The sequence below is a fragment of the Jatropha curcas genome, chromosome 4 (genome assembly GCF_041381405.1).
Source record: "Jatropha curcas cultivar XTBG-Jc1 chromosome 4, XTBG_Jcur_1.0, whole genome shotgun sequence".
In the NCBI taxonomy this organism is placed as follows: Eukaryota; Viridiplantae; Streptophyta; class Magnoliopsida; order Malpighiales; family Euphorbiaceae; genus Jatropha; species Jatropha curcas.
Genome location: NC_143154.1, coordinates 25,459,180 through 25,482,941, shown reverse-complemented (window position 1 = coordinate 25,482,941; position 23,762 = coordinate 25,459,180). Strand labels below are relative to the sequence as shown.

Here is a 23,762-nt window from a genome sequence, read left to right as displayed (position 1 = left end):
GTTATTACTAATAATTAATTAAATAGATAATTAATAAGAGGTGGTCAACATATGTTAAACAACCTAGTATTGTATAGTTATTACTAATAATTAATTTAGCTTATGAAAAACGAGATGCCATTATTTTAAATATACTATAAAGGGGTCCTCAAATAAACATGTATCTTTTGATTTTTTTTTATTTTTTATTTTTTTATGAATCTGATGATCTTACATGTCTTTATTTTTCATCATGCCTCATGCAATACATGTTTCTAAAAATATTAGAGATAATTAATTAGAGGTGGTTTCACATGTTTGAATTTTTTTTTTTCCATGTGTATTTTTCCGCTTTGACTGGACATGAACCTTAACCGGTTCTTAAACTGTCGATTTCGGTTCAAAACCTTAAATCGGTGGTTCTGGTTTGGTTCCGATTCATCCACAGTACGGTTCGATTTCAATTTAAAATAAACTGGTGGCCATGACTACTGGAGAGTACTATTTAAGTAAATTCCTCCTCTTACATCAGGTTTCAAATCTGTAATATTTTATTTAACATTCACTTGAAAATGTATTACACTATTATAGAATCGTTTGTATTACTAATAATTTATTTAGAGATAACAAGGTTTGGACCAACTTATTATTGTAGAATTATTGTATTAGTAATAATTAATTTAGAGAGAAAGAAGAGATGCCATCACTATAAATATATAATCAGTTCCTAGCTATGATTTACAAGAACAACCAATAATAGAACTCAGAAAGAGAGAGAGAGAGAGAGAGATGGCTAATGGTGGGGAGACCAAAATGGTTCAAGAAATAGTTCCCATGGCTGGTGGAGATGGTCCTCAAAGCTATGCCCAAAATTCTATCATGCAGGTAATTAACTCCTCTTTAATTACTGAAATACAATACTTACCAATAATAAGAATAAAATGCAAAAGCTTTCATATCATGCAATACTATTTGTAATTTCCTTCATACTTTATTTGTTAAAGTGTAGATTTTTTTTTTCTTTTTCTTTTTGTTTTTTTTTTTTTTTTGAGAAATTTGTTAAGTTAGCTGAGAGACATAATACAACTTAATTTCTGTGACTTAAAAACTCTAATCCATAAATGATAGATAGAAAATAAACGAGGGATCTTTTAATAGCCGAACTTTAATCCATAAATAGTAGAAAATTGTAACATCTTCCATTTTTATTTTTTATTTTCCATTAAACACTTTAATTTATAAAATCATAATTGTTAAATATTTTAACTTACAAAATCATTCCATTGAATGCTAAATTTTAAAAATTACATTACTTTTGTATTAACTTACTAGATAAAAAGGTGAAAATTATTTTTTGTTTTTGAGAAAAAAGTGAAAATTGTTAATTTTTTCTAATTGCACAGTCAAATCAATATCTTATATATAAATATAAAAAATTTACAAAATATTATTGTTAGTACAGAGAGGTATAAAATCTTATTAATAACTCTAGAGGGTGCAACAGGTTTTCATGAAATTCAAAATGCCACAAATTTATTAAAAAAAATACTGAAATAAATTTATTTATTTAGGAAGTTCTTTTAATTTGAAACTTTTGGTATGGGCATGGACCGTCGTCAACTTATTTCAAAAATAAACTAAAGAACAAAGTAAATGTTTTGATTCAAAAGTTATATTCTCTCTATCTTATAATTTGTGTCCTGATTTGACTTGCATGTAGATTAAAAAAATTTAGTTAATATAATTAAATTATAAATTTTGCTTCATTTTTTTTCCTAATATGTATATCCTTATGTTAGTATTCATAAAAATTAAATGCTTCATAATCAATTATTCTTGAAATTAATCAAACTATAATAAAAAAAACTTTATTAAATAGATTTTTATCGAAGATTAAAGGTTGATACATTAATTTTATTTATATCAATATTTAATAAATGACAATGTAATAGTTTATATTTGTTGATAATGAAGCAAATTAAATAAGGGTAAAATATTAAACTTAAAATATTATTCAATTCTGAAAAAAGAAAACAAGACAACAATTTGAAATGGATAAAAAAGAAATGTAAGAAAAAATAATGAGAGGAACGGAGTATTTATTTATTTATGTTTTAATTTGGCTTCGAATGGGGTTGAATTTAATTAGTTCGACAATACTCCAAAAATTTAAAATATAAAATTTATTATTTAAAACAAATAAACAATGTTTAGTAGTCATTGCTTCATTAAGAATTATTTTAGAGTAGGCGCATCCAGCTATACAGCACATGTTAGTCTACGTTTATATATATATATATATATATATATATTAGGATTTCATTAAAAATTTTGAATCAATACAAATAATGATAGGAGGACATAACAATCTCTTGAAGATCAGACATAGAATAAAACTATTGTAATTAAATATTGTTCTCTGATCTAATAAGAAATCTAAGAAATCTTAATGAAAATTGGAAGGTGAACTTGAAAAAAATTAATAGATCTTTAAAGTGGTTAGCTAGACAAATTCCTTGGATCTTCTATATATGACCTAATATCTATGAACTAATTACTTATGATGAACACAGAGTATTTGAACCACTAAATCCAATGGAGGAACAGACCACACTATCATGCTCCAAAAAACAGAGATCATTTTGTATGTAAAAAATTCCACACAAATTGCACATCTATCCAAATAAACCAAAACAAATACAAAAACAAAACAAAGCTTCACACAAGATGGAGATAAACCACGAAAAATAGCAAAAACATCAAATAACCTAAATCTGCACCAAATAGTCATAGATATATAACTTATTTAACAAAAAATAAAAAATTAGTAACAAAATAAAAAAATAATAAGAAGTGGCTGTCACACGAGACAAAAATCAGCCCCTCCCTATATCTACATTTTTGTGTTTCAACAGAGAAAATGAAACAAAATTATAACGAAGAAGGAAGAGAGGAAGAAAGAAAGCAATGCACTTTCCCAATGAAAACCGCTCACTAGGCGAGACAGACTTCTAATCCACATGTTAGTTTACTTAAGGTTTGGAAGAACTAATTAGAGAAATGTCTTATATAGCTATCAAACACGTTGTCTCTGATTATTAGACTAAATAATTCAAATTGGATAATTAATTATAGGTTGCTTCACATGTGAAACAATCATTTTTATTACACATCGGAAAGCAAACAACTTATTTTTAATTGTAGTTGCAGAGTTAGATTATAGGCTCATCCAACACTGAATTAATCAAATATAAATTTTTTATTCAAATAAAAATATTTTTAACCATTTATAGAGGAATAAATAGTAAAAAATCTTCATGGATCGGTTTGGTGTGTGTGAGTGGATCCACATACAACAAGTATGCATAGTGTGAAAAAATTTATTGGAAAATATCCTAATGATGATATTAATATAATTATAATGTATTGTGTTAATCGTGATAATTAACAAAAGGATAACTATATATTCCCTCGGTTCTTTTACTTTAGAGAAAATTTCATTTTTTGGTATTTGTTTTATATAGAGAATTTTAATCTAAATGGAAATTTTAGGAAGGTTAATATGCTTGATGAACCTTTATTACTGCACTTTTTTGGCTCAATTAATAAGCATAGTGGCAGACAAAAAAAGTGGTTTGGGCAATTAATAATTTATGTTTCTAAAACATAAGTAACAATTTATGAGCAATTTGGTAGAAATATGCTCAACTTTACGGATCTGAGCACGAATAAAAGTACATGCACCTGGCCAAATTTCAAGCCACACTTTTTAATTGTTGTGCATTAGTTATAAAAAAAAGTCTTTATGTCCATATTACACTTTTAATTTGGACACATTTAAATTTCTTCCATCAAACTTAATTGTAATGCTTTGTTGGCTAAGTTTGTATTCATTTTCCAAGAAGTGTGCACAAATTTATGCATGAGCTCAGATATGACTAAAGATGAGTATTTTTCTTGGCATGTTAGCATAAAATTTTTCTTGGGATGTTAGCATATTGTTACACCTTACTTTAAAAAAATTGTCTTTATATGGATATTAACCCTTACTAATATGTGTATAAATTTTGATTTTATGTTCCCATATCTAGTGTTTTTGAGGGCTGTTTCTTTCTAATTAGTGCTTTATTTTCGAAAACGATATAAATATATTCAAATAGTTTCAATTTAAAGTTGAGTAGGTTTTTGCGATCCTTAAAGATTTTGGTTAATAAATACATCTTGGAATACTTTATTAATGAGTTGGCTTTCGCACCGTTAATTATATATTTAAAGCTGATCAGGGGTATTATATGCAAAAAAAAAAAAAAAAGTTTAAATATTTTCTTAATCTTATAGTTTTTCTGTTTTCTTTAAAGTTAGTGAACAGAGGGAGTATAAAATTTTGCAATGCTTACACAATTTACATGCCTTTTTTACGCAGAAATTAGGATTGGAAACTGCAAAGGATTTGATAAATGATGGCATCAAGGACAAGATTGACTTCGAGAATCCAAGTTTTGAAGCTTTAACCACATTTAGAATAGTAGATGTTGGTTGCTCAACAGGACCCAATACATTTTATGTAGTGCAGAATCTAATAGAAGCCATAAACCATAAATACCAAACCCAATTTCAAAACCCACCACCTTTAGAATTCCAAGTTTTCTTTAATGACTTAATGGACAATGATTTTAACACTCTCTTTAGAACCCTACCTATCGATCGGAAATATTTTGCAAAAGGAGTGCCTGGTTCTTTTTACAATCGCCTTTTTCCAAAATCTTCTATTCATTTTCTTCACTCCTCATATGCAGTACATTGGCTATCTAAGATTCCTAGAGAAATTTTCGAATCTCCTGCTTTGAATAAAGAAAGCATATATTGCTCAAGATTGGTAAAAGAGGTTACTCAGGCATATTCAAATCAATTCAAGAATGATATGAATACATTCTTAAATGTTAGAGCTGAAGAAATTGTTAGTGGAGGTCTGATGGCTATTATAATTGCTGGTCGTCCAAATGAAGATAATATAGTACTTCAAAACTCTAGAGTTCCAAGCATAAATGTAACCTTTGATGTTTTGGGAGATTCCCTTAGGGAAATGGCTAAGTTGGTAAGATACAAAAACGTTAGGTTCTCTATTTGTTTATATGATTTGATTTTAAAAAATTCTTCTTGAAATTCCATATATTATATATTTTGTAAAATTAATATTTTGATTAATTCTTGTATAGGGAGTGATAAATGAAGAAAAAGTGGAGTCTTTCAACTTCCCTGTGTACGATGCAACATCAAAGGAGTTGGAGGAAATTATTAATAGAAATGGACATTTCAGTATCGAAAGCTTGGAGATTATGAAACATCAGGCGATTGAGGCAGATGTCAAGCTTCTTGCTTCGCATTTGAGAGCTACCTTAGGAGGACTCCTAAAGGAACATTTTAGAATTGATGAAGATATTTTAGACAAAATATTCCAATCTTTTGCAAAGAAAGTTGAAGCTGATCTCTCTATTTTTGATGTCGTAAACCATAGTATTGAATTGTTCATCATGCTTAAGCGCAACATCGACAGGAATATTTATGTCTAGGCCATATATATTTTCTATTTATCTTACGCGCATTGAGAACATGTCTTTTTTTCCCAGACAATCTTTTAAGGATGCATTTTTTTTTTTTTTTTGACATGAAAATGGATAATTTATTAATCAAGAATAGCATATGAGAGAATAGTACTCTCAATACATGAAGGAACAGTATCCCAAACATGAAAGCAAGCTTGATTGCATGCTTTTGTAGCTAAGCTATGACTTATGATAAGTCATGTTTACTTGCCTTCGAATCAAAGAAATATTACCAATTTCAATTTGACCTTGAAGCCATTAAATATCTGAAATGACTCTACCCCAGTCTGAAACATTAGCAGTATCACTGTTGATTGCATTAGCCGCCAACAAGGAATCAGTCTCAAGGACAATAGAACCCAAGCTATTTGAAGATGGCCATTGAAGCACACGCCGCATAGCAAGAGCCTCTGCCATAGGTTGTGAAGCATCAGCAACAAGAAGACAACCAGAAATAACTCTGAAAAACTGACCATGGCTATCCCTAAACACAATGGCAAATGAGAAGCGATCACCACTAACCGCAGCATCAATGTTACCTTTCAAAACACCATCTATCGGAGTCAGCCATCTAGCATTAGAAATCACAGCAACAAGCTAAAGAGCAGCATAAGACCTGGAAATGGAGTTAGCTGCTACTCGCCAATCGCGCAAATAACGTCTAGCAAAAGACACAATAGTGTAAATAGATCTATGCACATTATTCCAAACATATTCATTACAAGCATTCCATATATTCCAAGCAAGCACACTTCTTCAAGTACCCCATTATTCAAGCTTAGAAAAGATGAAAAACATCATAAAAGGAGTGCAAATTCTAACCTAGGGCTATTTTCCCATCATACTGCCAACACAACCTAGCATTAGAACAGTAAAAAAATTGCATGGCAAGGGGTCTCCTCTTCATGACAGAAAGGGCATGAAGGAGAGATAGCCACACCTCTAGCACCAAGTCTTGCATTTGAAGGAAGGACATTACGACATGCTCGCCAGATAAACACTGCCATCTTGGTTAGGATTTTTAAGGACCAAATACACTACCAAACAGGGCCTGAAGGATAAGTAGCTGGTGGGAGGGATTACTGTATACATAAATGGTAACCTGATCAGTACCGAGTAATGACCATTGGATGTATTGGTTGATGATAAATTTGCATTTAGTTCTCTATCCTCATATATATATTAGAAGCACTTGTGGTTGCTTCCAAATTTACTAAGTAATTCTATTTCTTGTAATAAAGATTGTATGTGAAATTAATTTTTTTTTTGTTTTATTTTTTTAATAAAGAAAGATGCCTTTTCCTTTTTCATTTTGTGTTTGTTAACGTTTAACTAATTAACCGGTCTAAATTCAATATGAAGATAGCCAAGCACACGGTACCTTAAGAACTTTATCCTTTTCTTTTTTTGAATAGCTACAAAAATTTTATTAAAGAGGGAAACCAACATATAATGAAAATAGTTATCTAAGAATGAAAAGTGATTCACAATCTACTAGTGAATCTGAAAATTTTACAGAATAAAGCAAATGTAGGAAAGAAGCAATCACCATGAATTTATTGCTAACTAATAAGGATGACCCGTTCAATTCGAATCAGAATTAAACTGAAATCAAACTGCACTATATATGAATTAAAATTAATAGTTCATAATTTTGAATTCAAATTGTCGGTCCATGCTCTATTTAAGGTTCATTTTAATGTTTAAAAATGAACCATGAGTTTAGTTCGTTTCGAACCAAAATTTGAATTTTTATTTTGAAAAATTTCTAGCCACTATCTATTATGTTCAGTTAAAAGTTAAATAAGTATGTTACTACATAGTACACTTGATTAAAAAAAAAAACTAAACGTCTAAAAAAGTGAGAGTAGCAAAAAAAAAGTTGAAACACTTAATCCAAAATTATATTGTTTGATATAGATATGGGAGTTCAACATTACTTCCTTTTAAAATTTGTTACTCCCTCCTGTTCCACTTTAATAGCTACAACTTGTTCCACTTTAAATGTTCATTTAAAATTTTAAGAGTATATTAATTTTTTTTTTCAAATTTATCCATATTTATTATATGGTTTCTAGCAAACTTAGATGTGGAGCTTTTAATTTTAAGAAATGCAATTTAGACATTCTACCATATATTTTAAAAAATCAATGTATTCTAATAATTTTCTTAATTCTTGTAAAAAGATCAAATGTTGCTATTAAAGCGAAACGGGTGATTAGTTAGTCTAAAATTATAGTATTTGAAATATTTATTCTTTTAAAATTTTTCTAGTAATTTATTTAATTACTAATGTTTAGATAAAATAAAATCATAATTTATTTAATTATTTTGTATTTATTTGCAAAGTCAATGGATTTTGTTTCTTATGCGAATAAAAGCCTTCTAAAAGTTATGAAATAAAAATTATTAATGTTTTTCAAATTTTAAATTAATTTTTTATAAAAAATCTCATATGTCATACTACCTAATATCTAATATATTAAAAGTAAAATTTAAAATTTTAGTAGCGGTGATCCTACGACGAGTCTCCTAGTTTTTTATAGTGAATATTGAAAACTTGTAAAACTAATAAATAATTTTTCTTTACAAGACGACACCTTTTTTCATATAAGGCGTCTTTCATGAAATGTAAATCTCAAGGAAGATGTTTTTCATTTTTTAAAAACTTTTTGGATCTTGATCATCTAACTCATTCATTGAATACATTTGCGCGCAGAACATGTTTCTGCAGTCAACTAATTGGAAAATTGGGATAAATAAATAATTATAGGTTGCTTCGCATGGGAAACTATCTATTATTAATAATTCTTGGATTAGGTTATAAACTGATAATTAATTTAGTAACGATGAAGAAGGATATGTAATCTCTATAAATATCTGTATAGGCAGTCTGCGTTTGAAGTATAACCATTAAAAACAACTCATAAAGAAACCAAAATGGTTAAAGAATCAAGTCCAATGGTGGGTGGAGATGGTCCTAACAGCTATGCTCAAAATTCTAGCTATCAGGTACTTCTCTTCTCTACTATTAATTTATACTAATACTTCGTAAAATCATAAAGATATATAGTAACTGAATTTACTTCGCATTTTCTATAGAAAGAAGGGGCAGATGCTGCAAAAGAATTGATGTGTGAAGGCATTAAGAAAAACCTTGATTTCGAGAACCCTAATTTTGATAAGTTAACCACATTTACAGTAGCAGATTTAGGTTGTTCAACCGGACCCAATACATTCTTTGCAGTTAAATACATAATAGAAGCTGTCAATCATAAATACCATACCCAACTTCAAAACCCACCACCCTTAGAATTCCAAGTTCTCTTCAATGACCAAACAGACAATGATTTTAACACTCTTTTTAAATCCCTATCTTCATATCAAAATTATTTTGCAGCAGGAGTGCCTGGTTCTTTTTACAGTCGCCTTTTTCCAAAATCCTCCATCCATTTTGTTAATACCTTTTACGCCTTGCACTGGATATCTAAAATTCCAAGAGAAATTTTGGAAGATCCAGCTTTGAATAAAGAAAGCATATGTTGCTCTGGATTAGTAAAGGAAGCTGCTGAGGCATATTTGAACCAATTCAAGAATGATATAGATAGTTTCTTAAATGCCAGAGCTGAAGAAGTTGTTGGGGGTGGATTAATGGCTATGATAATTGGTGGTCGTAGGAATGGTATCCTTATGTTTCAGACACCTGCTGGGTTACTTTATCAGTTTTTGGGGGATTCCCTCAGAGACATGGCTAAATTGGTAAGAACCAAAGACATTATTTTCATGTTATTATCATTTGACTTTCTATTATTAAGCTAATCTTATATTATCTTTGATTGATTTCTTGTAGGAAGTGATAAGTGAAGAAAAAGTAGACAACTTCAATTTGCCTTTGTACTATTCTTCCCCAAAGGAGTTAGAGGAAATTATTAAGGGAAATGGGCATTTTAGTATTGAAAATTTACACGTTTCAGATCGTCAAGTGAAATATGATCCTGAGACCTCCGTGAAGTTTTCTGTCGGTACAAGATCAGTTTTTCAGGGTCTCTTGAAAGAACACTTCGGAGTTGGTGAAAATATTTTAGACCAAATATTTCATAACCTTGCCAAGAAAATTGCAGACAATCTCTCCTCATTTCATGAGTTAAACCATAACAACACTGAATTGTTTATTCTACTCAGACGCAATATCAGTTGATAATTAATTTTCTGTTTATCATATTTACATGTTTTTTCTAAATTGGTGAATTATATATTTTCTATTTATTTGTTTGATCTGTATTTGTAAGCTTGTAAAATCTCTGAAAAAGTCTTCCATAAATTATTTAATGTTTCCTTTAATTGAAGTTATCATTTCTGATAATCAATTTCCTATAGATGCGAAAAAGAGATGATATATATATATATATTAGTTGGCATGTTATTTAGATCTCGTGGCATGACAAAGATGGCAGGGATTAAAAATATTTTTCCCTTTCAACATTTTTTTCTTTTACCAATAAATTTGGTGGATGCTTTTCTTTTGTTAATTTAATTGTAATTACAACTTTTGAAATAATAGTTTTTTCATTCAAAATTTTTCAATGTTTAATAAATATTCAATTAATTTAATTTTATAAGTTTTTTTTAGAAGTAAATCTAATTTTATAAATTGAATATTCAATAGAAAAATTCTGTGAATTGAAATGTTTATAGATGCAATTTTATTAATTAAAGGTGCTACAAATTGTTTTACGTATAATACATGAATAAATTTATGTATTTAGCGCACTTTGATTTTTGAATATAAAGTTAATCTTATTTCAGTTTTGTACTTATCTTAACTTTTCATAAATATTATTTTCATCCATCAATTAAATTCTATTTTGCCCACGTAATCATTTTGGATTTAAGATTAATTTTATTTTAAGATTCATAATTGTCATTTCTCTTAATCTTATTGTTACGTATTAATTACTCCATTTGTTCATAAATAACTATCACATTTGAAATTTTACATTTCTTAAAAAAATATTAAATTTTTCTGAGTTATAATAAATTATTGAATAAATTGACTTTAATATATTCAAACATTAAATTTTTGATGAATTGGCAATAATTGTTAATCATATATAAAAAGTAAACATGAAAAAAAAACATAACTTCTTGAAACAACCACAAGTATTTTAGGACTTAATATTTTTTAAAATTTGACAAATATTTAGAGATAGAGCGAATAAACTTTTCCGCAGATACCTTTCCAATTTGACATGAATCTTACTTTAAGCGTTGTTATTGTTATTTTTCATAAATATTATTTTCACACATTGAAACCTAATCTCTTAGAGTGGATTACAAATGATGGAGAGTGGGGGTAGGATTGGCATTCCGCCGATTTAGTAATAATTTTAACTGAAATAAGTAAATTAATCAATATTGTTTTACTAACTAAATTAAATTTTAATCGAACTTAACTTAATTGTCTTGGCCAAATTAATTTGATTATTGACTTATCAAAGTTAAAAATATTGAAACCTTAATTAATGAGGAAATTTAATCAAAATTAGTAATTAACAGACTTCATCAAATTTTTATTATCATACTTAATTAAAAGCACGTAATTTTAGAATTTTTTAATTTATTATGCTCAATCAAAATACTATAGTTTTAGAGGTTGATTAATTTGAGTGATTCGATTATCGAAATTTTAATCTTATTGAAAATCAAATTTTTTCAAAATCAAACCATTAATTGATTATTTTTTTATTTTTTTTTTTTTTGCTGAATGACCAAATTAATTGAATTGGCTGATTGAATCAAATGCTCATGCCTAGGTGAAGTGCCAAGAATTACCTACTGCCCTTAACCTAATTGTTTTTCAAAAGAAATTTATCTCCTAAAATGTTTAAAGTTTCAATTTTATCTATAAAATGAAAATATTTTTTAAATTTTTTCCTTTAAATTTTAAAATTTTTTTTGCACCCTCTACTTTTTATTTTTGGCTCCGTCATTGTTGATTATCCAATAGTGGATTTTAGCCAAACCTTGTATTTAAAATTCTTTATTAATACTTTTTAAAAAAAAAAATTATGGGTAAAAAATTATTTAGTCTTCTCCATTCCTCTCAATTGATATATATACACCATTTAATCCTTAAAGCTTATTTCCAGTAAATCATTTAATTTTCTGCCTAAAAAAAACATATCATTTTTACATTTAATAGACTAAACAGTAATTCAATAATAAAAACAAAGAACTGGGATGCTGCTTAATAGATATCATTTGACTTTTAGAGCTGGAAACGGAGCTAGTTACTATTTTGTCACCTTAAAAATTTCTTCTTGTGTTTGGGTGCTGCTGTGCTCACATTTAAATTATTTATGTACAGTTCTGACAAGGAGGAACCAGATGGTGAAGGGGTGACGTCAATGCTAGGTCTTCAGAGTTACTGGGATGCTGCTTATGCAGATGAATTGGCAAACTTCCGTGAGCATGGTCATGCTGGTGAAATATGGTAACGGGTTTGCTGTTCCTTGATAAATTTTTTCCAGTTCATTGTAAATGCACATGAAAATAAAGCATGAACGTTTTTGCTGCACACAGTTCGAATATAAGGTTCATTTGATTATCTAGTTGGCTAGTAGAGGATCTTGGGTTGGCAAGTCACTCTGCAATTTGGGGCTCTTCTCTTTTCTGATTGTTTGCAGGAGTATCTTCCAGCATTCTTGCATCATCAATTATTATGCTCTTGTAATATGAACTCTTTTTATCATATTATGCGATTCTTAAGCTTTTAGAGTGCCTCTAGAAATGGATTTTTTCTTAATATAATTTCTGAAGATGCTATAACCACGAGCACTTTCAACAGCCAAATCATTTTATAATTTTTTAGGTAGAGATTTGAAGTTTTTTTAATCTCATCTAAAGGGGCCATCCCCCTGGAAAACTCTTTTGGTTTTACAAGATCCAAATGGGTAAGGGCCTTTTGATACCCCTGCAGTATGAGGTTTTCTTGAATTTTGCCTATTGATTTGTATGGTCTGACCTTCTTCAGGTGAGAATTATTCATGGTGCTGCATGGGTACCGGTCACTATTTAGATGCCATTTATAGGTCATGAACCATAAACTTTAAAAGATCAAAATTTCAGGGTATATAAGATACAATTTATTGTTAAATTTGATATGAAAAGAATGGCAAGACATTCAAAGACAAGGCTTTAATGTATTGTTATTATGGTGTATGGCTGCTATCCGAAATTCATTGCTCTGTTATATGTTATCTTTTTCACGTAGGTTTGGGTCTGATGTCATGGATGTTGTTGTTTCTTGGACCAAGAGCTTGTGCATTAAGATTTCACAAGGTCACATTCCAAATCATGTTGATGATATCAAGTCTGGACCTGTTGAACAGGGTGATAAATATTTGTCTAGCTGGAGTGTGCTTGACATTGGAACTGGTAATGGTTTGCTCCTTCAAGAACTTGCTAAGCAGGGGTTTGCCTGTAGTTCTGGTATTATATGCTAAATCAATAAAAACATTTTAGATTAGTTCATAAAGATGAAATATTTAAATTGAACAGTATGTTTATGCCGACAAACTTTTCCCTCTATATGAGAATAATATCTAATTATCTATTTCAAAAATTAAAAAAATTAGTTTAAATATTTTCTTAATCTTAGAGTTTTTTTTTTCTTTAAATTAAGTGAACAGAGGAAGAACAGAGGGAGTATAAAATTTTGCAATGCTTATACAATTTACATGCATTTTTTACACAGAAATTAGGATTGGAAACTGCAAAGGAATTGATAAATGAAGGCGTCGAGGACGAGATTGACTTCGAGAATCCAAGTTTTGAAGCTTTAACCACATTTAGAATAGTAGATGTTGGTTGCTCAACAGGACCCAATACATTTTACGCAGTGCAGAATCTAATAGAAGCCATAAATCATAAATACCAAACCCAATTTCAAAACCCACCACCTTTAGAATTCCAAGTTTTCTTCAATGACCTAACGGACAATGATTTTAACACTCTCTTTAGAACCTTACCTATCGATCGAAAATATTTTGCAGTAGAAGTGCCTGGTTCTTTTTACAATCTCCTTTTCCCAAAATCTTCTATTCATTTTCTTCACTCCTGATATGCAGTACATTGGCTGTCTAAGATTCCTAGAGAAATTTTGGAAGCTCCTGCTCTGAATAAAGAAAGCATATATTGCTCAAGGTTGGTAAAAGAGGTTACTCAAGCATATTCAAATCAATTCAAGAATGATATGAATAAATTCCTAAATGCTAGAGCTGAAGAAATTGTTGGTGGAGGTTTGATGGCTATTCTAATTGTTGGTCATCCAAATGAAGATAATTTAGTACTTCAAAACTCTAGAGTTCCAAGCATAAATGTGACCTTCGATGTTTTGAGTGTTGTGAGATTCCTCCAATATGTGGGATCCACACAAGTTTGAAGAAAGAAAAAAAAAATAAAGTAACAAACACGATTTGTTTTGGGTAGTCAAAGAAGACAGCGAAAGAAAGAAAAAAAGGAAAATGAGTACGCATGTTTTTTTTGAAAAAAAAATTTTTCAACAAAGATGGCTTGAAGGTGGTGGATGCGTTGATTACGTGTCTTTCATTCTCTGTAAATAGAGAATGAATTGCATCTCACAAAGTACAAAAATAAAAGAATAGAAATACATAGAGTATATAGAATTTTAGGAAAGGGTTTCTAAAATTGGGAATGAGAGAAAATAATGAGGATTATAATTTTTGGATATTTTGGAAAACACTTAGAGTACCACTATTTTTATAATCTCTTTTGTAACTATTATTTTTAGTAGAAAAATTATTCGGAGTTTTTGTTCCGTGGATGTAGCCCATAACAATTGAAGGGTGAACCACGTAAATCTCGGTGTCCTTATTTTTTCATCTGGTATTTACGGTAATTATTTAATTTTTACCGTGGTTATTATTTCAGGTGGATTCGATCGTCAATATCCAATACGTAATTAATGGAGCATTTTTTCGCGGGCCCTACTTAGGATAAGTTATAATCCCAACAACTGATATCAAAGCCTTTGGTTGGTAAATTCTGTCAGTTTCTACAATGTTACTATTCACGTGAATAGTGAATTTTGTGAATAGTAAATTTTGTCCGATACAGAATTCAACATGGCTAACAACGAGGCAATGATCAAATTGACGGATTCGAGTTACTCAATGTGCAAATCCAGAATGGAGGACTACCTCAATTACAAAGATCTGTACGATCCAATTGAAGGTGACAGTGCAAAGCCAGAAGAAATGAAAGAAAGGCAGTGGGAGAAATTAAAAAAGCAGACATTAGGTGCAATACGCCAATGGATAGATGCTAGCCTGTACAACCACGTGAGAAATGAAAAAGATCCCCAAGTTCTCTGGAAGAAATTAGATAATATGTACGAGGCTACGAATGCTCAAGGAAAAGTCTTCATGATTTGTAAAGTCATGAACTTGAAGCTGTCAGAGGGACGATCAATTACACAAAACCTGAACGATTTTGAAGGACTCGTAACTGAGTTAGGAGTTAGCGGTATGTCCTTAGATGACGAGATGCAAGCATGCCTACTGTTGGGATATCTACTAGATAGTTGGGATACTCTTGTGGTATCATAGAGTAACTCAGCTCCAAATGGTGTGGTAACAATGTCTATGGTAAAGAATATACTACTTAATGAAGAACTACGAAGAAGAGACGTTGCCAGTACCAGTTCACAAGCCCTTGTCATAGAGAATAGGGGTCGGAGCAAGAGTAGAGGTCCAAGGCATGAAAAGTAAGGTGGTAGATTGTCTAGAGAGATGAGAAAATGTTACCATTGCAGTAAGGAGGGTCATCTCAAAAGAAATTGTCATTTACTCAAACAGGAGCATGCAAACCGAAGACAGGAGAATGACAGAAATACATCTGCTACAGTCTTAGCAGAAGATGGTGAGGTGACTTTAGTCACTCATGATGCAGATTGTTGTCATGTTGGAGATGCAGATACTGAGTGGATAGTAGACTCCGGTGCTTCAGACCACTGTGTTCCAAAAAGGGAATACTTTTCCACTTATAAAATAGGAGATTTTGGCACTATTAGAATGGGAAATAATAGTGTCTCGCAAGAGGTGGGAATCGGTGATATCTGCATAAAGACAAGTGTCGGGAGCACATTAACACTTAAAAATGTGAGACATATTCCCGATCTTCGGTTGAACCAGTTGTCTGTGAGTGTACTAGACAAGGAAGGCTATCACCATCATACAGGTGACGGTAATTGGAAACTCACCAAAGGGTCTTTGGTGGTGGCGAGAGGAAAATTATGTTGCTCGCTATATAAGATGCACGCAACAATATGTGTGGGTCAACTGAATACAGTTGCAGATGATGCTTCACCAAATTTGTGGCATAGGCGACGGGCACACGTTAGTGAGAAAGAGTTGAATATGTTGGCTAAGAAGTCCCTCATCCCATTAGCCAAAAGTAAAATAAACCATTGTGATCATTGTTTATTTGAGAGGCAACATCGTGTCTCATTTTTGAAAAGCTCTAGACGGAGAGACAACAAGTTGGAGTTGGTACACTCTGACGTATGTGGTGTAACATCCCTTCTCGGTCCACACGTTAACTCGACTGAACCGAGCCAAGATGCTACAATCTGGTTGAACCTATGTCCTTTCATGCTAATATCATTATGTATGCTGAATATGAAGTCAGGCTGTTGCTTTTTACATTATTTTTATATATAGATATGTACTTAATAGTTACAAGATATTAAACTAGTTTCCAAAATGAAATGGGCCCAACTATATGCCCTGTACATGCCATGATAAGTATAGACAAAACCAAAATATCAAATTGAGTAGCTACCCTGAAGACTGGGTCTTCCAAAGATGAACTGCAGCAGTTGTAAGATGATTCTCTACGGTCCCGTTCCAAAACCTACGAGTTAAACAAGTAACTCGCTGAGCAAATAAAGCTCAGTGGATATCTCAAATTATAAATAAACATGCAAGCACACATATCATTATACTTTCATGATATCAATGTATAAATAAACATATAAGCACATATTGCATTAGCTTTTCAGTAGTTTACTTACTGTTCATTATGCTGTATGACTTATGAAATTTTTACATCATATAAGTGAGAAATAATATAATCTCCGAACTGTATGGCTCCATAAGGTTACAGTGAAATCGAAGGGATAAGAAGAACTGTATGAATACTGTATGAAACTGGATGAATACTGGATGGCTGGGCTGATATGGCCCATATATAATCATATCCACTCAACAGCCTGTAGCCGGAGTACCAAACCGTATGAGGCGCAGATCTGCTATCCTATGTCGCGATATAGTCTTATCTACATGGTTTCTGCCTAACCTCAATGGAGCATATTATCGGTATTTCAAGAATACAAAACAAAAGCATATTCAATTCTTCATCAAATTCATAACCCATGTTGTTTACCTATATGCTGTCTCATTCTTTCATGCTTTAAGAGGATATCATAGATAAATCGAAGTAAATGCACACAATTGATAATTTGCATGGAAATCTAATTGATGCACCCGTGAGGCAACTTGTACCAATCATTAGATAACTTAATTTCTATCGGTCATGTAACATCCCAGGCTCTACCGAGATATTGTCCGCTTTGGGCCCCGGGCCCGCACGGTTTTGTTCCTGGGCCAGGGAACCACCTCCTAGCCCAAAACGCGTCTCGGGAACTTAAGGCCTGCTACTCCTTATGTACAGTACGTCCACCTTGTGCTTAGCCGATGTGGGATTGCGCCTAGGGTGTCACATACACCCCCCTTTAAGGACTCAGCGTCCTCGCTGAGGTTTGCCCCACCACCAGCCATAGGGACAAGGCTTGGCTCTGATACCAAGTTTGTAACATCCCAGGCTCTACCGAGATATTGTCCGCTTTGGGCCCCGGGCCTGCACGGTTTTGTTCCTGGGCCAGGGAACCACCTCCTAGCCCAAAACGCGTCTCGGGAACTCAAGGCCTGCTACTCCTTATGTACAGTACGTCCACCTTGTGCTTAGCCGATGTGGGATTGCACCTAGGGTGTCACAGGTCAGTTTAAGGAATTTATTGCTATTAATTTAGCTCAACTCAGAAGGTTCAAATTCAGTAGTAAATCTTAGGTTGCATGAAGCTACATATGCATGCCAACAGCATTTCTAATGTAGCCTTGAAATATGACAAGGCAGCCTGCACATGTTTCACAAATTCTAGCATAGCTCTATATTCAGAAGTCCAATTGCAGTAATTCTAAATTCTATTGTTAGCTAACACATTAAGGTACAACTTTGTCTTCTATCACATCTCTGAATTACGTTGGTAAGGTAGTCAAATATTGAGCTCAAGTAGCAACTGCCAGTCTGCCCAACTGTTGGTTTCCAGCCTGCATATTTTGTACTATTGTGGTCATATCTCTCAATTTATAACTCCAATTTAGGTGATTCTACATTATATGGTTAGACAACACATTAGGGTACAAATTTGTCTTCTACCACATCTCTTAATTACGTTGGTAAGGTAGTCAAATATTTGCTGAAATGAGCAACTTCCAGTCCGTCCAGACTGTTGATTTCCAGCCTGCACAGTCTGTACTATTTTGGTCATATCTCTCAATTTATAACAATTTAGGTGATTCAAAAACTCATGGACAGCTAAAACATATAGGAACAAATAACTCTTCTATACCACTTCCTAATTCCATCGTTAAACAGAGTAAAAATCAGGGTGAAGTTACTGGTCAGTGGTCCAACAAACTTGGTTCAGCATGAAATCAATATCTACTTCATTCATTCAATTCATCCCATGCTTTAGCACCATTTACAGACCTCTAATTCAACATTCAGCAATATATGTTTTCATTATCAACACACTACACAAGTATTCATGCAAGAAAATGTGAAAAACTAAAAGAGATATCAAACCTTCAACCAAAAGAGCTTTAAAGCTTCTTCTTAGCTTCCTTTTCCTCCTACTTTGAGCTCCCCTCTCCTATACATAATAACTCTTATAAATCATCTAAAATATCACAAAAGTATGAACTTTAAGAGAAGCTACTTACTTGGATAGAGTTCTAGGTTGAATTTAGTGTTTAAATCACATGAAAATTGATGGAGAAAGGAAGGAGATGAAGAGAAAGATGAAGGAGATAAAGAGGAAGATGAAGATGAAGAAGACGTTGAAGATGAAGATGAAGAAAATGAAGAAAGCAAACTGAAATGGAAGTCTCGTATACTTCCCAACTATCTCTTTAATTGTATGGTACAATTACCAAATAATACCTACATTTTCTACATGTTACATTTTAATACCTCAACTTTATATTTTAGTGCAAGTAAGTCCTACTCCTTATACTTTGATCTTTTTATTTTATGCAAGTAAGTCCACTTCTCTTACTTATTTAAGTTACATCCCATTCTACCCACGCTGGAGTTAAATGGCTCGAACCGGGTTTTAGTTCGGCCCTACTCGACTCGACTCTATGCAACGACTCGATTCAGTAGGATGTCACATGTGGTCCCATGGAGGTAGAATCACTTGGAGGAAGTGTATATTTTCTAACCTTCATTGATGATTTCTCACAAAAAATATGGATATATTTGTTGCACACAAAAGACCAAGTATTCAAGCACTTTTAGCAATTCCACGCCATGGTGAAAAGGGAGACTGGAGTGGCATTGAAGTGTTTGCGCACGGATAATGGTGGTGAATACATCTCTAAGGAGTTTAGAGATTATTGTAGTCAGCACGGTATTAGGCATGAAAAGACAGTTCCTGGTACGCCTCAACTCAACGGTGTTGTTGAATGGATGAATTGCACCATTGTTGAAAGAGTCAGATCCATGCCCAAAATGACCAACTTACCTAAGCCATTTTGGGGAGAAGCTGTCAATACTGCTGTTTACCTAATCAACCGACTACCTTCAGCACCTTGGGATTTTGATATCCCGGAAAAGGTCTGGACAGGTAGAAATATTTCATACTCTCACCTGAGGGTATTTGGCTGCAAGGCATTTATGCATGTTCCGAAGGAGCAAAGATCAAAGCTTGATGATAAGTTAGTTCCTTACACTTTTGTTGGTTATGTAGACGAAGAGTTTGGCTATAGGTTATGTGACCCAGTGAAAAAGAAAGTTGTCCGGAGCCGAGATGTAGTATTCCACGAGAATGAGATCGTGGCAGATACAACTTGTGAAGAATCCACAAGTGATGATATTACACTAGGAAGCATTCTTACAAATGATGCCACAAGAGGAGGAATGCCAGAATCAGAACGAGAAGAAGAAGAGCCAATCGTAGGGGATCAAGAGACAATTGTAGATGATAACAGTAATGTAGAGGGGTGTTGAGCAGGGGGAGCCAGAGAACCCCATTACACCAAAAGGAGTTGAACCTCAGTTAAGAAGGTCAACCAGAGAGCGCCAACCATCTACAAGGTATCCTAGTTTTGATTACATTTTGATTACTAATGAAGGGGAGCCAGAGAGCTTCCAAGATGAGCAATCTTACAAAGACAGAGATTGCTGGACAAAGGCCATGCGAGAAGAGATGAATTCTTTGAAAAAGAATGACACGTATGAGCTGGTGAAACTTCCAAAAGGGAAAAGAACACTCAAGAACAAATGGGTGTACAAACTGAAGAAAGATGATGGCAATCTAGTGAGATACAAAGCTCGATTGGTCGTCAAAGGCTTTACTCAAAAGAAAGGTATTCACTTTGATGAGATTTTTTCACCAGTTGTGAAAATAAGTTCTATTCGAGTTGTGCTAGGTCTTGTAGCCAATTTGAATCTTGAGTTGGAGTAGCTTGATGTAAAGACCGCATTCTTGCATGGGGATCTAGAAGAAGAAATCTATATGGAACAACCAGAAGGTTTCAAGGTCAAGGGAAAAGAGGACATGGTTTGTCACTCGAAGAAGAGATTGTATGGGCTGATACAAGCACCACGATAATGGTATAAAAAGTTTTATTCTTTCATGGTGAATCAAGGCTACAAAAGGACAGATGCAGATCATGATGTATATGCCTAGAAATTCTCTGATGGTAAATTTGTCATCCTTCTCTTATATGTTGATGATATGCTAATCGTTGGACCAGATGCACACATGATTAGTAGGTTAAAGAGTGAATTGTCAAAAGCATTTCAATTGAAGAATTTGGGATCGGCAAGGTGAATTCTCGGAATGGAGATTATCCGAGACAGAAAGTCCTGCATGTTATGGTTATCGCAGGAAAAATATATTAAACGAGTCTAGAGAGGTTCAATATAAAGAATGCTAAACCAGTTAGCACTCCGCTTGCCCCTCACTTCAAGTTGAGTAAGAAATCCTACCCATCAATAGAGAAAGAAAAAGGAGATATGTCAAATGTTCCATATTGCTCAACAGTCGGAAGTTTGATGTACGCAATGATGTGTACAAGACCAGATATCGCTCATGCAGTTGGCGTTGTGAGCCGATTTCTATCAAATCCCCAGAAGACACATTGGGAAGCAGTGAAGTGGATCTTCAGATACCTGAGAGGAACTTCAAAGTTATGTTTAACTTTTGAAGGTGAAAAGGTTGCACTTGTTGGTTACATAGATGCAAATACGGCCAGTGATCTTGATGAAAAAAATCTACATCAGAATACCTATTTACATTCTCAGGGGGAGTATTTTATGGCAATCAAGATTACAAAAATGTGTTTCGTTATCAACGACCAAAGCAGAGTAAGTTGCAGCAACGGAAGCAGAAAAGGAAATGCTTTGGTTAAAGCGATTCTCTCAAGAATTGGGTGTGCAACAAGAAGAATATATAGTTTATTATGATAGTTAAAGTGCGTTAGACTTAAGCAAAAATACTATGTATCATGCACGAACAAAGCACATTGATGTAAGATATCATTGGCTTAGACTTCCCATTGAAGAGAAGCAGTTCCAGTTGCAGAAAATCCACACAGACAGAAATGCTGCGGATATACTGACAAAGGTCGTTCCGAAGGAGAAGTTCGAACTGTGTGTCAAAGCAGCAGGAATGGAGAGTCCCACCATATAGTCGGGAGGGGGAGAATTGTTGTGGGATCCCTCCAACATGTGGGACCCACACAAGTTTGAAGAAAGAAAAAAAAATAAAGCAACAAACACATTTTGTTTTGGGCAGTCAAAGAAGACTGCGAAAGAAAGAAAAAAAGAAGAAGAAAAATGGAGAATGTGTACGCACGTTCTTTTTAAAAGAAAATTTTTTCAACAAAGATGGCTTGAAGGCGGTGGATGCGTTGATTACGCGTCTTTCATTCTCTATAAATAGAGAATGAATTGCAACTCACAAAGTACAAAAACAAAAGAATATAAATACATAGAGTGTATAGAATTTTAGGAAAGGGTTGCTAAAATTGGGAAAGAGAGAAAATGGTGAGAATTATAATTTTTGGGTGTTTTTGGGAAACACTTAGAGTACCACTATTTTTGTAATCTCTTTTGTACCTACTATTTTTAGTAGAAGAATTATTCGGAGTTTTTGTCCCGTGGACGTAGCCCATAATAGTTGAAGGGTGAACCACGTAAATCTCGGTGTCCTTATTTTTCATCTGGCATTTACGGTAATTATTTAAATTTTACCGTGGTTATTATTTCAGGTGGATTCGATCGTCAATATCCAATACGTAATTATTGGAGCATTTTTTCGCGGGCCCTTCTCGGAATCATTTATAATCCCAACATTAATAGATTCTCTTAGGGAAATGGCTAAGTTGGTAAGATACAAAAACGTTAGGTTCTCTATTTATTTTTATGGTTTGATTTAAAAAAATTCTTCTTGAAATTCTATATATTATATATTTTGTAAAATTAATATTTTGATTAATTCTTGTATAGGGAGTGATAAATGAAGAAAAAGTGGAGTCTTTCAACTTGCCTGTGTACGATGCAACATCAGAGTTGGAGGAAATTATTAATAGAAATGGACATTTCAGTATCAAAAGCTTGGAGATTATGAAACACCAGGCGATTGAGGCAGATGTCAAGCTTCTTGCTTCGCATCTAAGTTAGGAGGACTCCTAAAGGAACATTTTCGAATTGATGAAGATATTTTAGACAAAATATTCAAATCTTTTGTAGAGAAAGTTGAAGCTAATCTCTCTATTTTTGATTTCGTAAACCATAGTATTGAATTGTTCATCCTACTTAAGCGAAACATCGATAGGAATATTTATGTCTAGGCCATATATATTTTCTGTTTATCTTACACGCATTGAGAATAAATCTTTTTTTCTAAGAGAATCTTTTTAAGGATGCATTTTTTTTTTTTTTTTTGGACATGAAAATGGATAATGTACTAATCAAGAATAGCATATGAGGGAATAGTACTCTCAATAAAATGAAGGAACAGTATCCCAAATGTGAAAGCTAGCTTGATTATATGCTTCTCTAGCTAAACTATAACTTATGACTAGTCATGTTTGCTTGCCTTCGAATCCAAGAAATATTTCAATTTCCATTTGACCTTGAATCCATTGAATATCTGAAATGCCTCAACCCTAGTCTGAAACATTAACAGTATCACTGTTGATTGCATTAGCCACCGGCAAGGAATCAGTCTCGAGGAGAACAGAACGCAAGCTATTTAAAGATAGCCATTGAAGCACACGCCGCATAGCAAGAGCCTCTACCATAGCTGGTGAAACAGCAGCAATAAGAAGACAACCAGAAATAGCTCTGAAAAACTGACCATGGCTATCCCTAAACACAATAGCAAATGAGAAGCAATCACCACGAATCGCAGCATCAATATTACCTTTCAAAACACCATCTACCGAAGGCAGCCATCTAGCATTAGAAATCATAGCAATAGGCAAAAGAGCAGCATAAGACGTGGAAATGGAGTTAGTACTACTTGCCAATCTCGCACATAACGTCTAGCAAAAGACACAATAGTGTAAATAGATCTATGCACATTATTCCAAACATATGCATTACAAGCATTCCATATATTCCAAGCAAGCACACAAACTTCTTCAAGAACCCCATTATTCAAGCTTAGAAAAGATGAAAAAACATCATAAAAGGAGTGCAAATTCTGACCCAAGGCTATTTTCCCATCATACTGCCAACACAACCTAGCATTAGAATAGTAAAAAATTGCATGGCAAGGGGTCTCCTCTTCATGACAGAAAGGAC

At 32.8% G+C, this 23,762-nt stretch overlaps 2 protein-coding genes and 2 pseudogenes across 3 annotated transcripts; 3 read left to right on the top strand and 1 right to left on the bottom strand.

Moving 5' to 3' along the window:
- The first annotated feature begins 768 nt into the window (after positions 1-768).
- Positions 769-5,549, top strand: LOC119371252 (loganic acid O-methyltransferase pseudogene; annotated as a pseudogene).
- Positions 5,550-5,840: 291 nt separating this feature from the next.
- Positions 5,841-6,589, bottom strand: LOC149497048 (uncharacterized). Its single transcript, XM_089720003.1, has 3 exons — positions 6,453-6,589; positions 6,199-6,336; positions 5,841-6,153 (listed from the first exon to the last, which is right to left on the bottom strand). Exons 1-3 carry the CDS (start codon positions 6,587-6,589, stop codon positions 5,841-5,843), a joined length of 588 nt encoding a protein of 195 aa, XP_089576129.1.
- A 1,916-nt stretch (positions 6,590-8,505) lies between these two features.
- LOC119371253 (loganic acid O-methyltransferase-like) lies at positions 8,506-9,893 on the top strand. The gene is made up of 3 exons (XM_089720665.1): positions 8,506-8,594; positions 8,685-9,341; positions 9,433-9,893. Exons 1-3 carry the CDS (start codon positions 8,523-8,525, stop codon positions 9,778-9,780), a joined length of 1,077 nt encoding a protein of 358 aa, XP_089576791.1. The 5' UTR covers positions 8,506-8,522; the 3' UTR covers positions 9,781-9,893.
- Positions 9,894-11,941: 2,048 nt separating this feature from the next.
- On the top strand, positions 11,942-22,634 carry LOC149497047 (loganic acid O-methyltransferase-like; annotated as a pseudogene). Its single transcript, XR_016320326.1, has 5 exons — positions 11,942-12,075; positions 12,856-13,073; positions 13,346-13,981; positions 22,314-22,339; positions 22,461-22,634. The product of XR_016320326.1 is annotated as a loganic acid O-methyltransferase-like (transcript).
- Positions 22,635-23,762: the final 1,128 nt, after the last annotated feature.

Bases quoted from the DNA above. Each gene is read 5' to 3' on its own strand.
- LOC149497048 (XM_089720003.1), bottom strand. From the start codon at position 6,589: ATGGCAGTGTTTATCTGGCGAGCATGTCGTAATGTCCTTCCTTCAAAT. The intron at 6,337-6,452 runs GTTCTAATGCTA...GGGTACTTGAAG, and splicing joins TGCCATGCAATTTTTTTACT to AAGTGTGCTTGCTTGGAATA. The intron at 6,154-6,198 runs GTCTTATGCTGC...TTCTAATGCTAG, and splicing joins GCAGCTAACTCCATTTCCAG to ATGGCTGACTCCGATAGATG.
- LOC119371253 (XM_089720665.1), top strand. From the start codon at position 8,523: ATGGTTAAAGAATCAAGTCCAATGGTGGGTGGAGATGGTCCTAACAGC. The intron at 8,595-8,684 runs GTACTTCTCTTC...CATTTTCTATAG, and splicing joins CTCAAAATTCTAGCTATCAG to AAAGAAGGGGCAGATGCTGC. The intron at 9,342-9,432 runs GTAAGAACCAAA...GATTTCTTGTAG, and splicing joins TCAGAGACATGGCTAAATTG to GAAGTGATAAGTGAAGAAAA.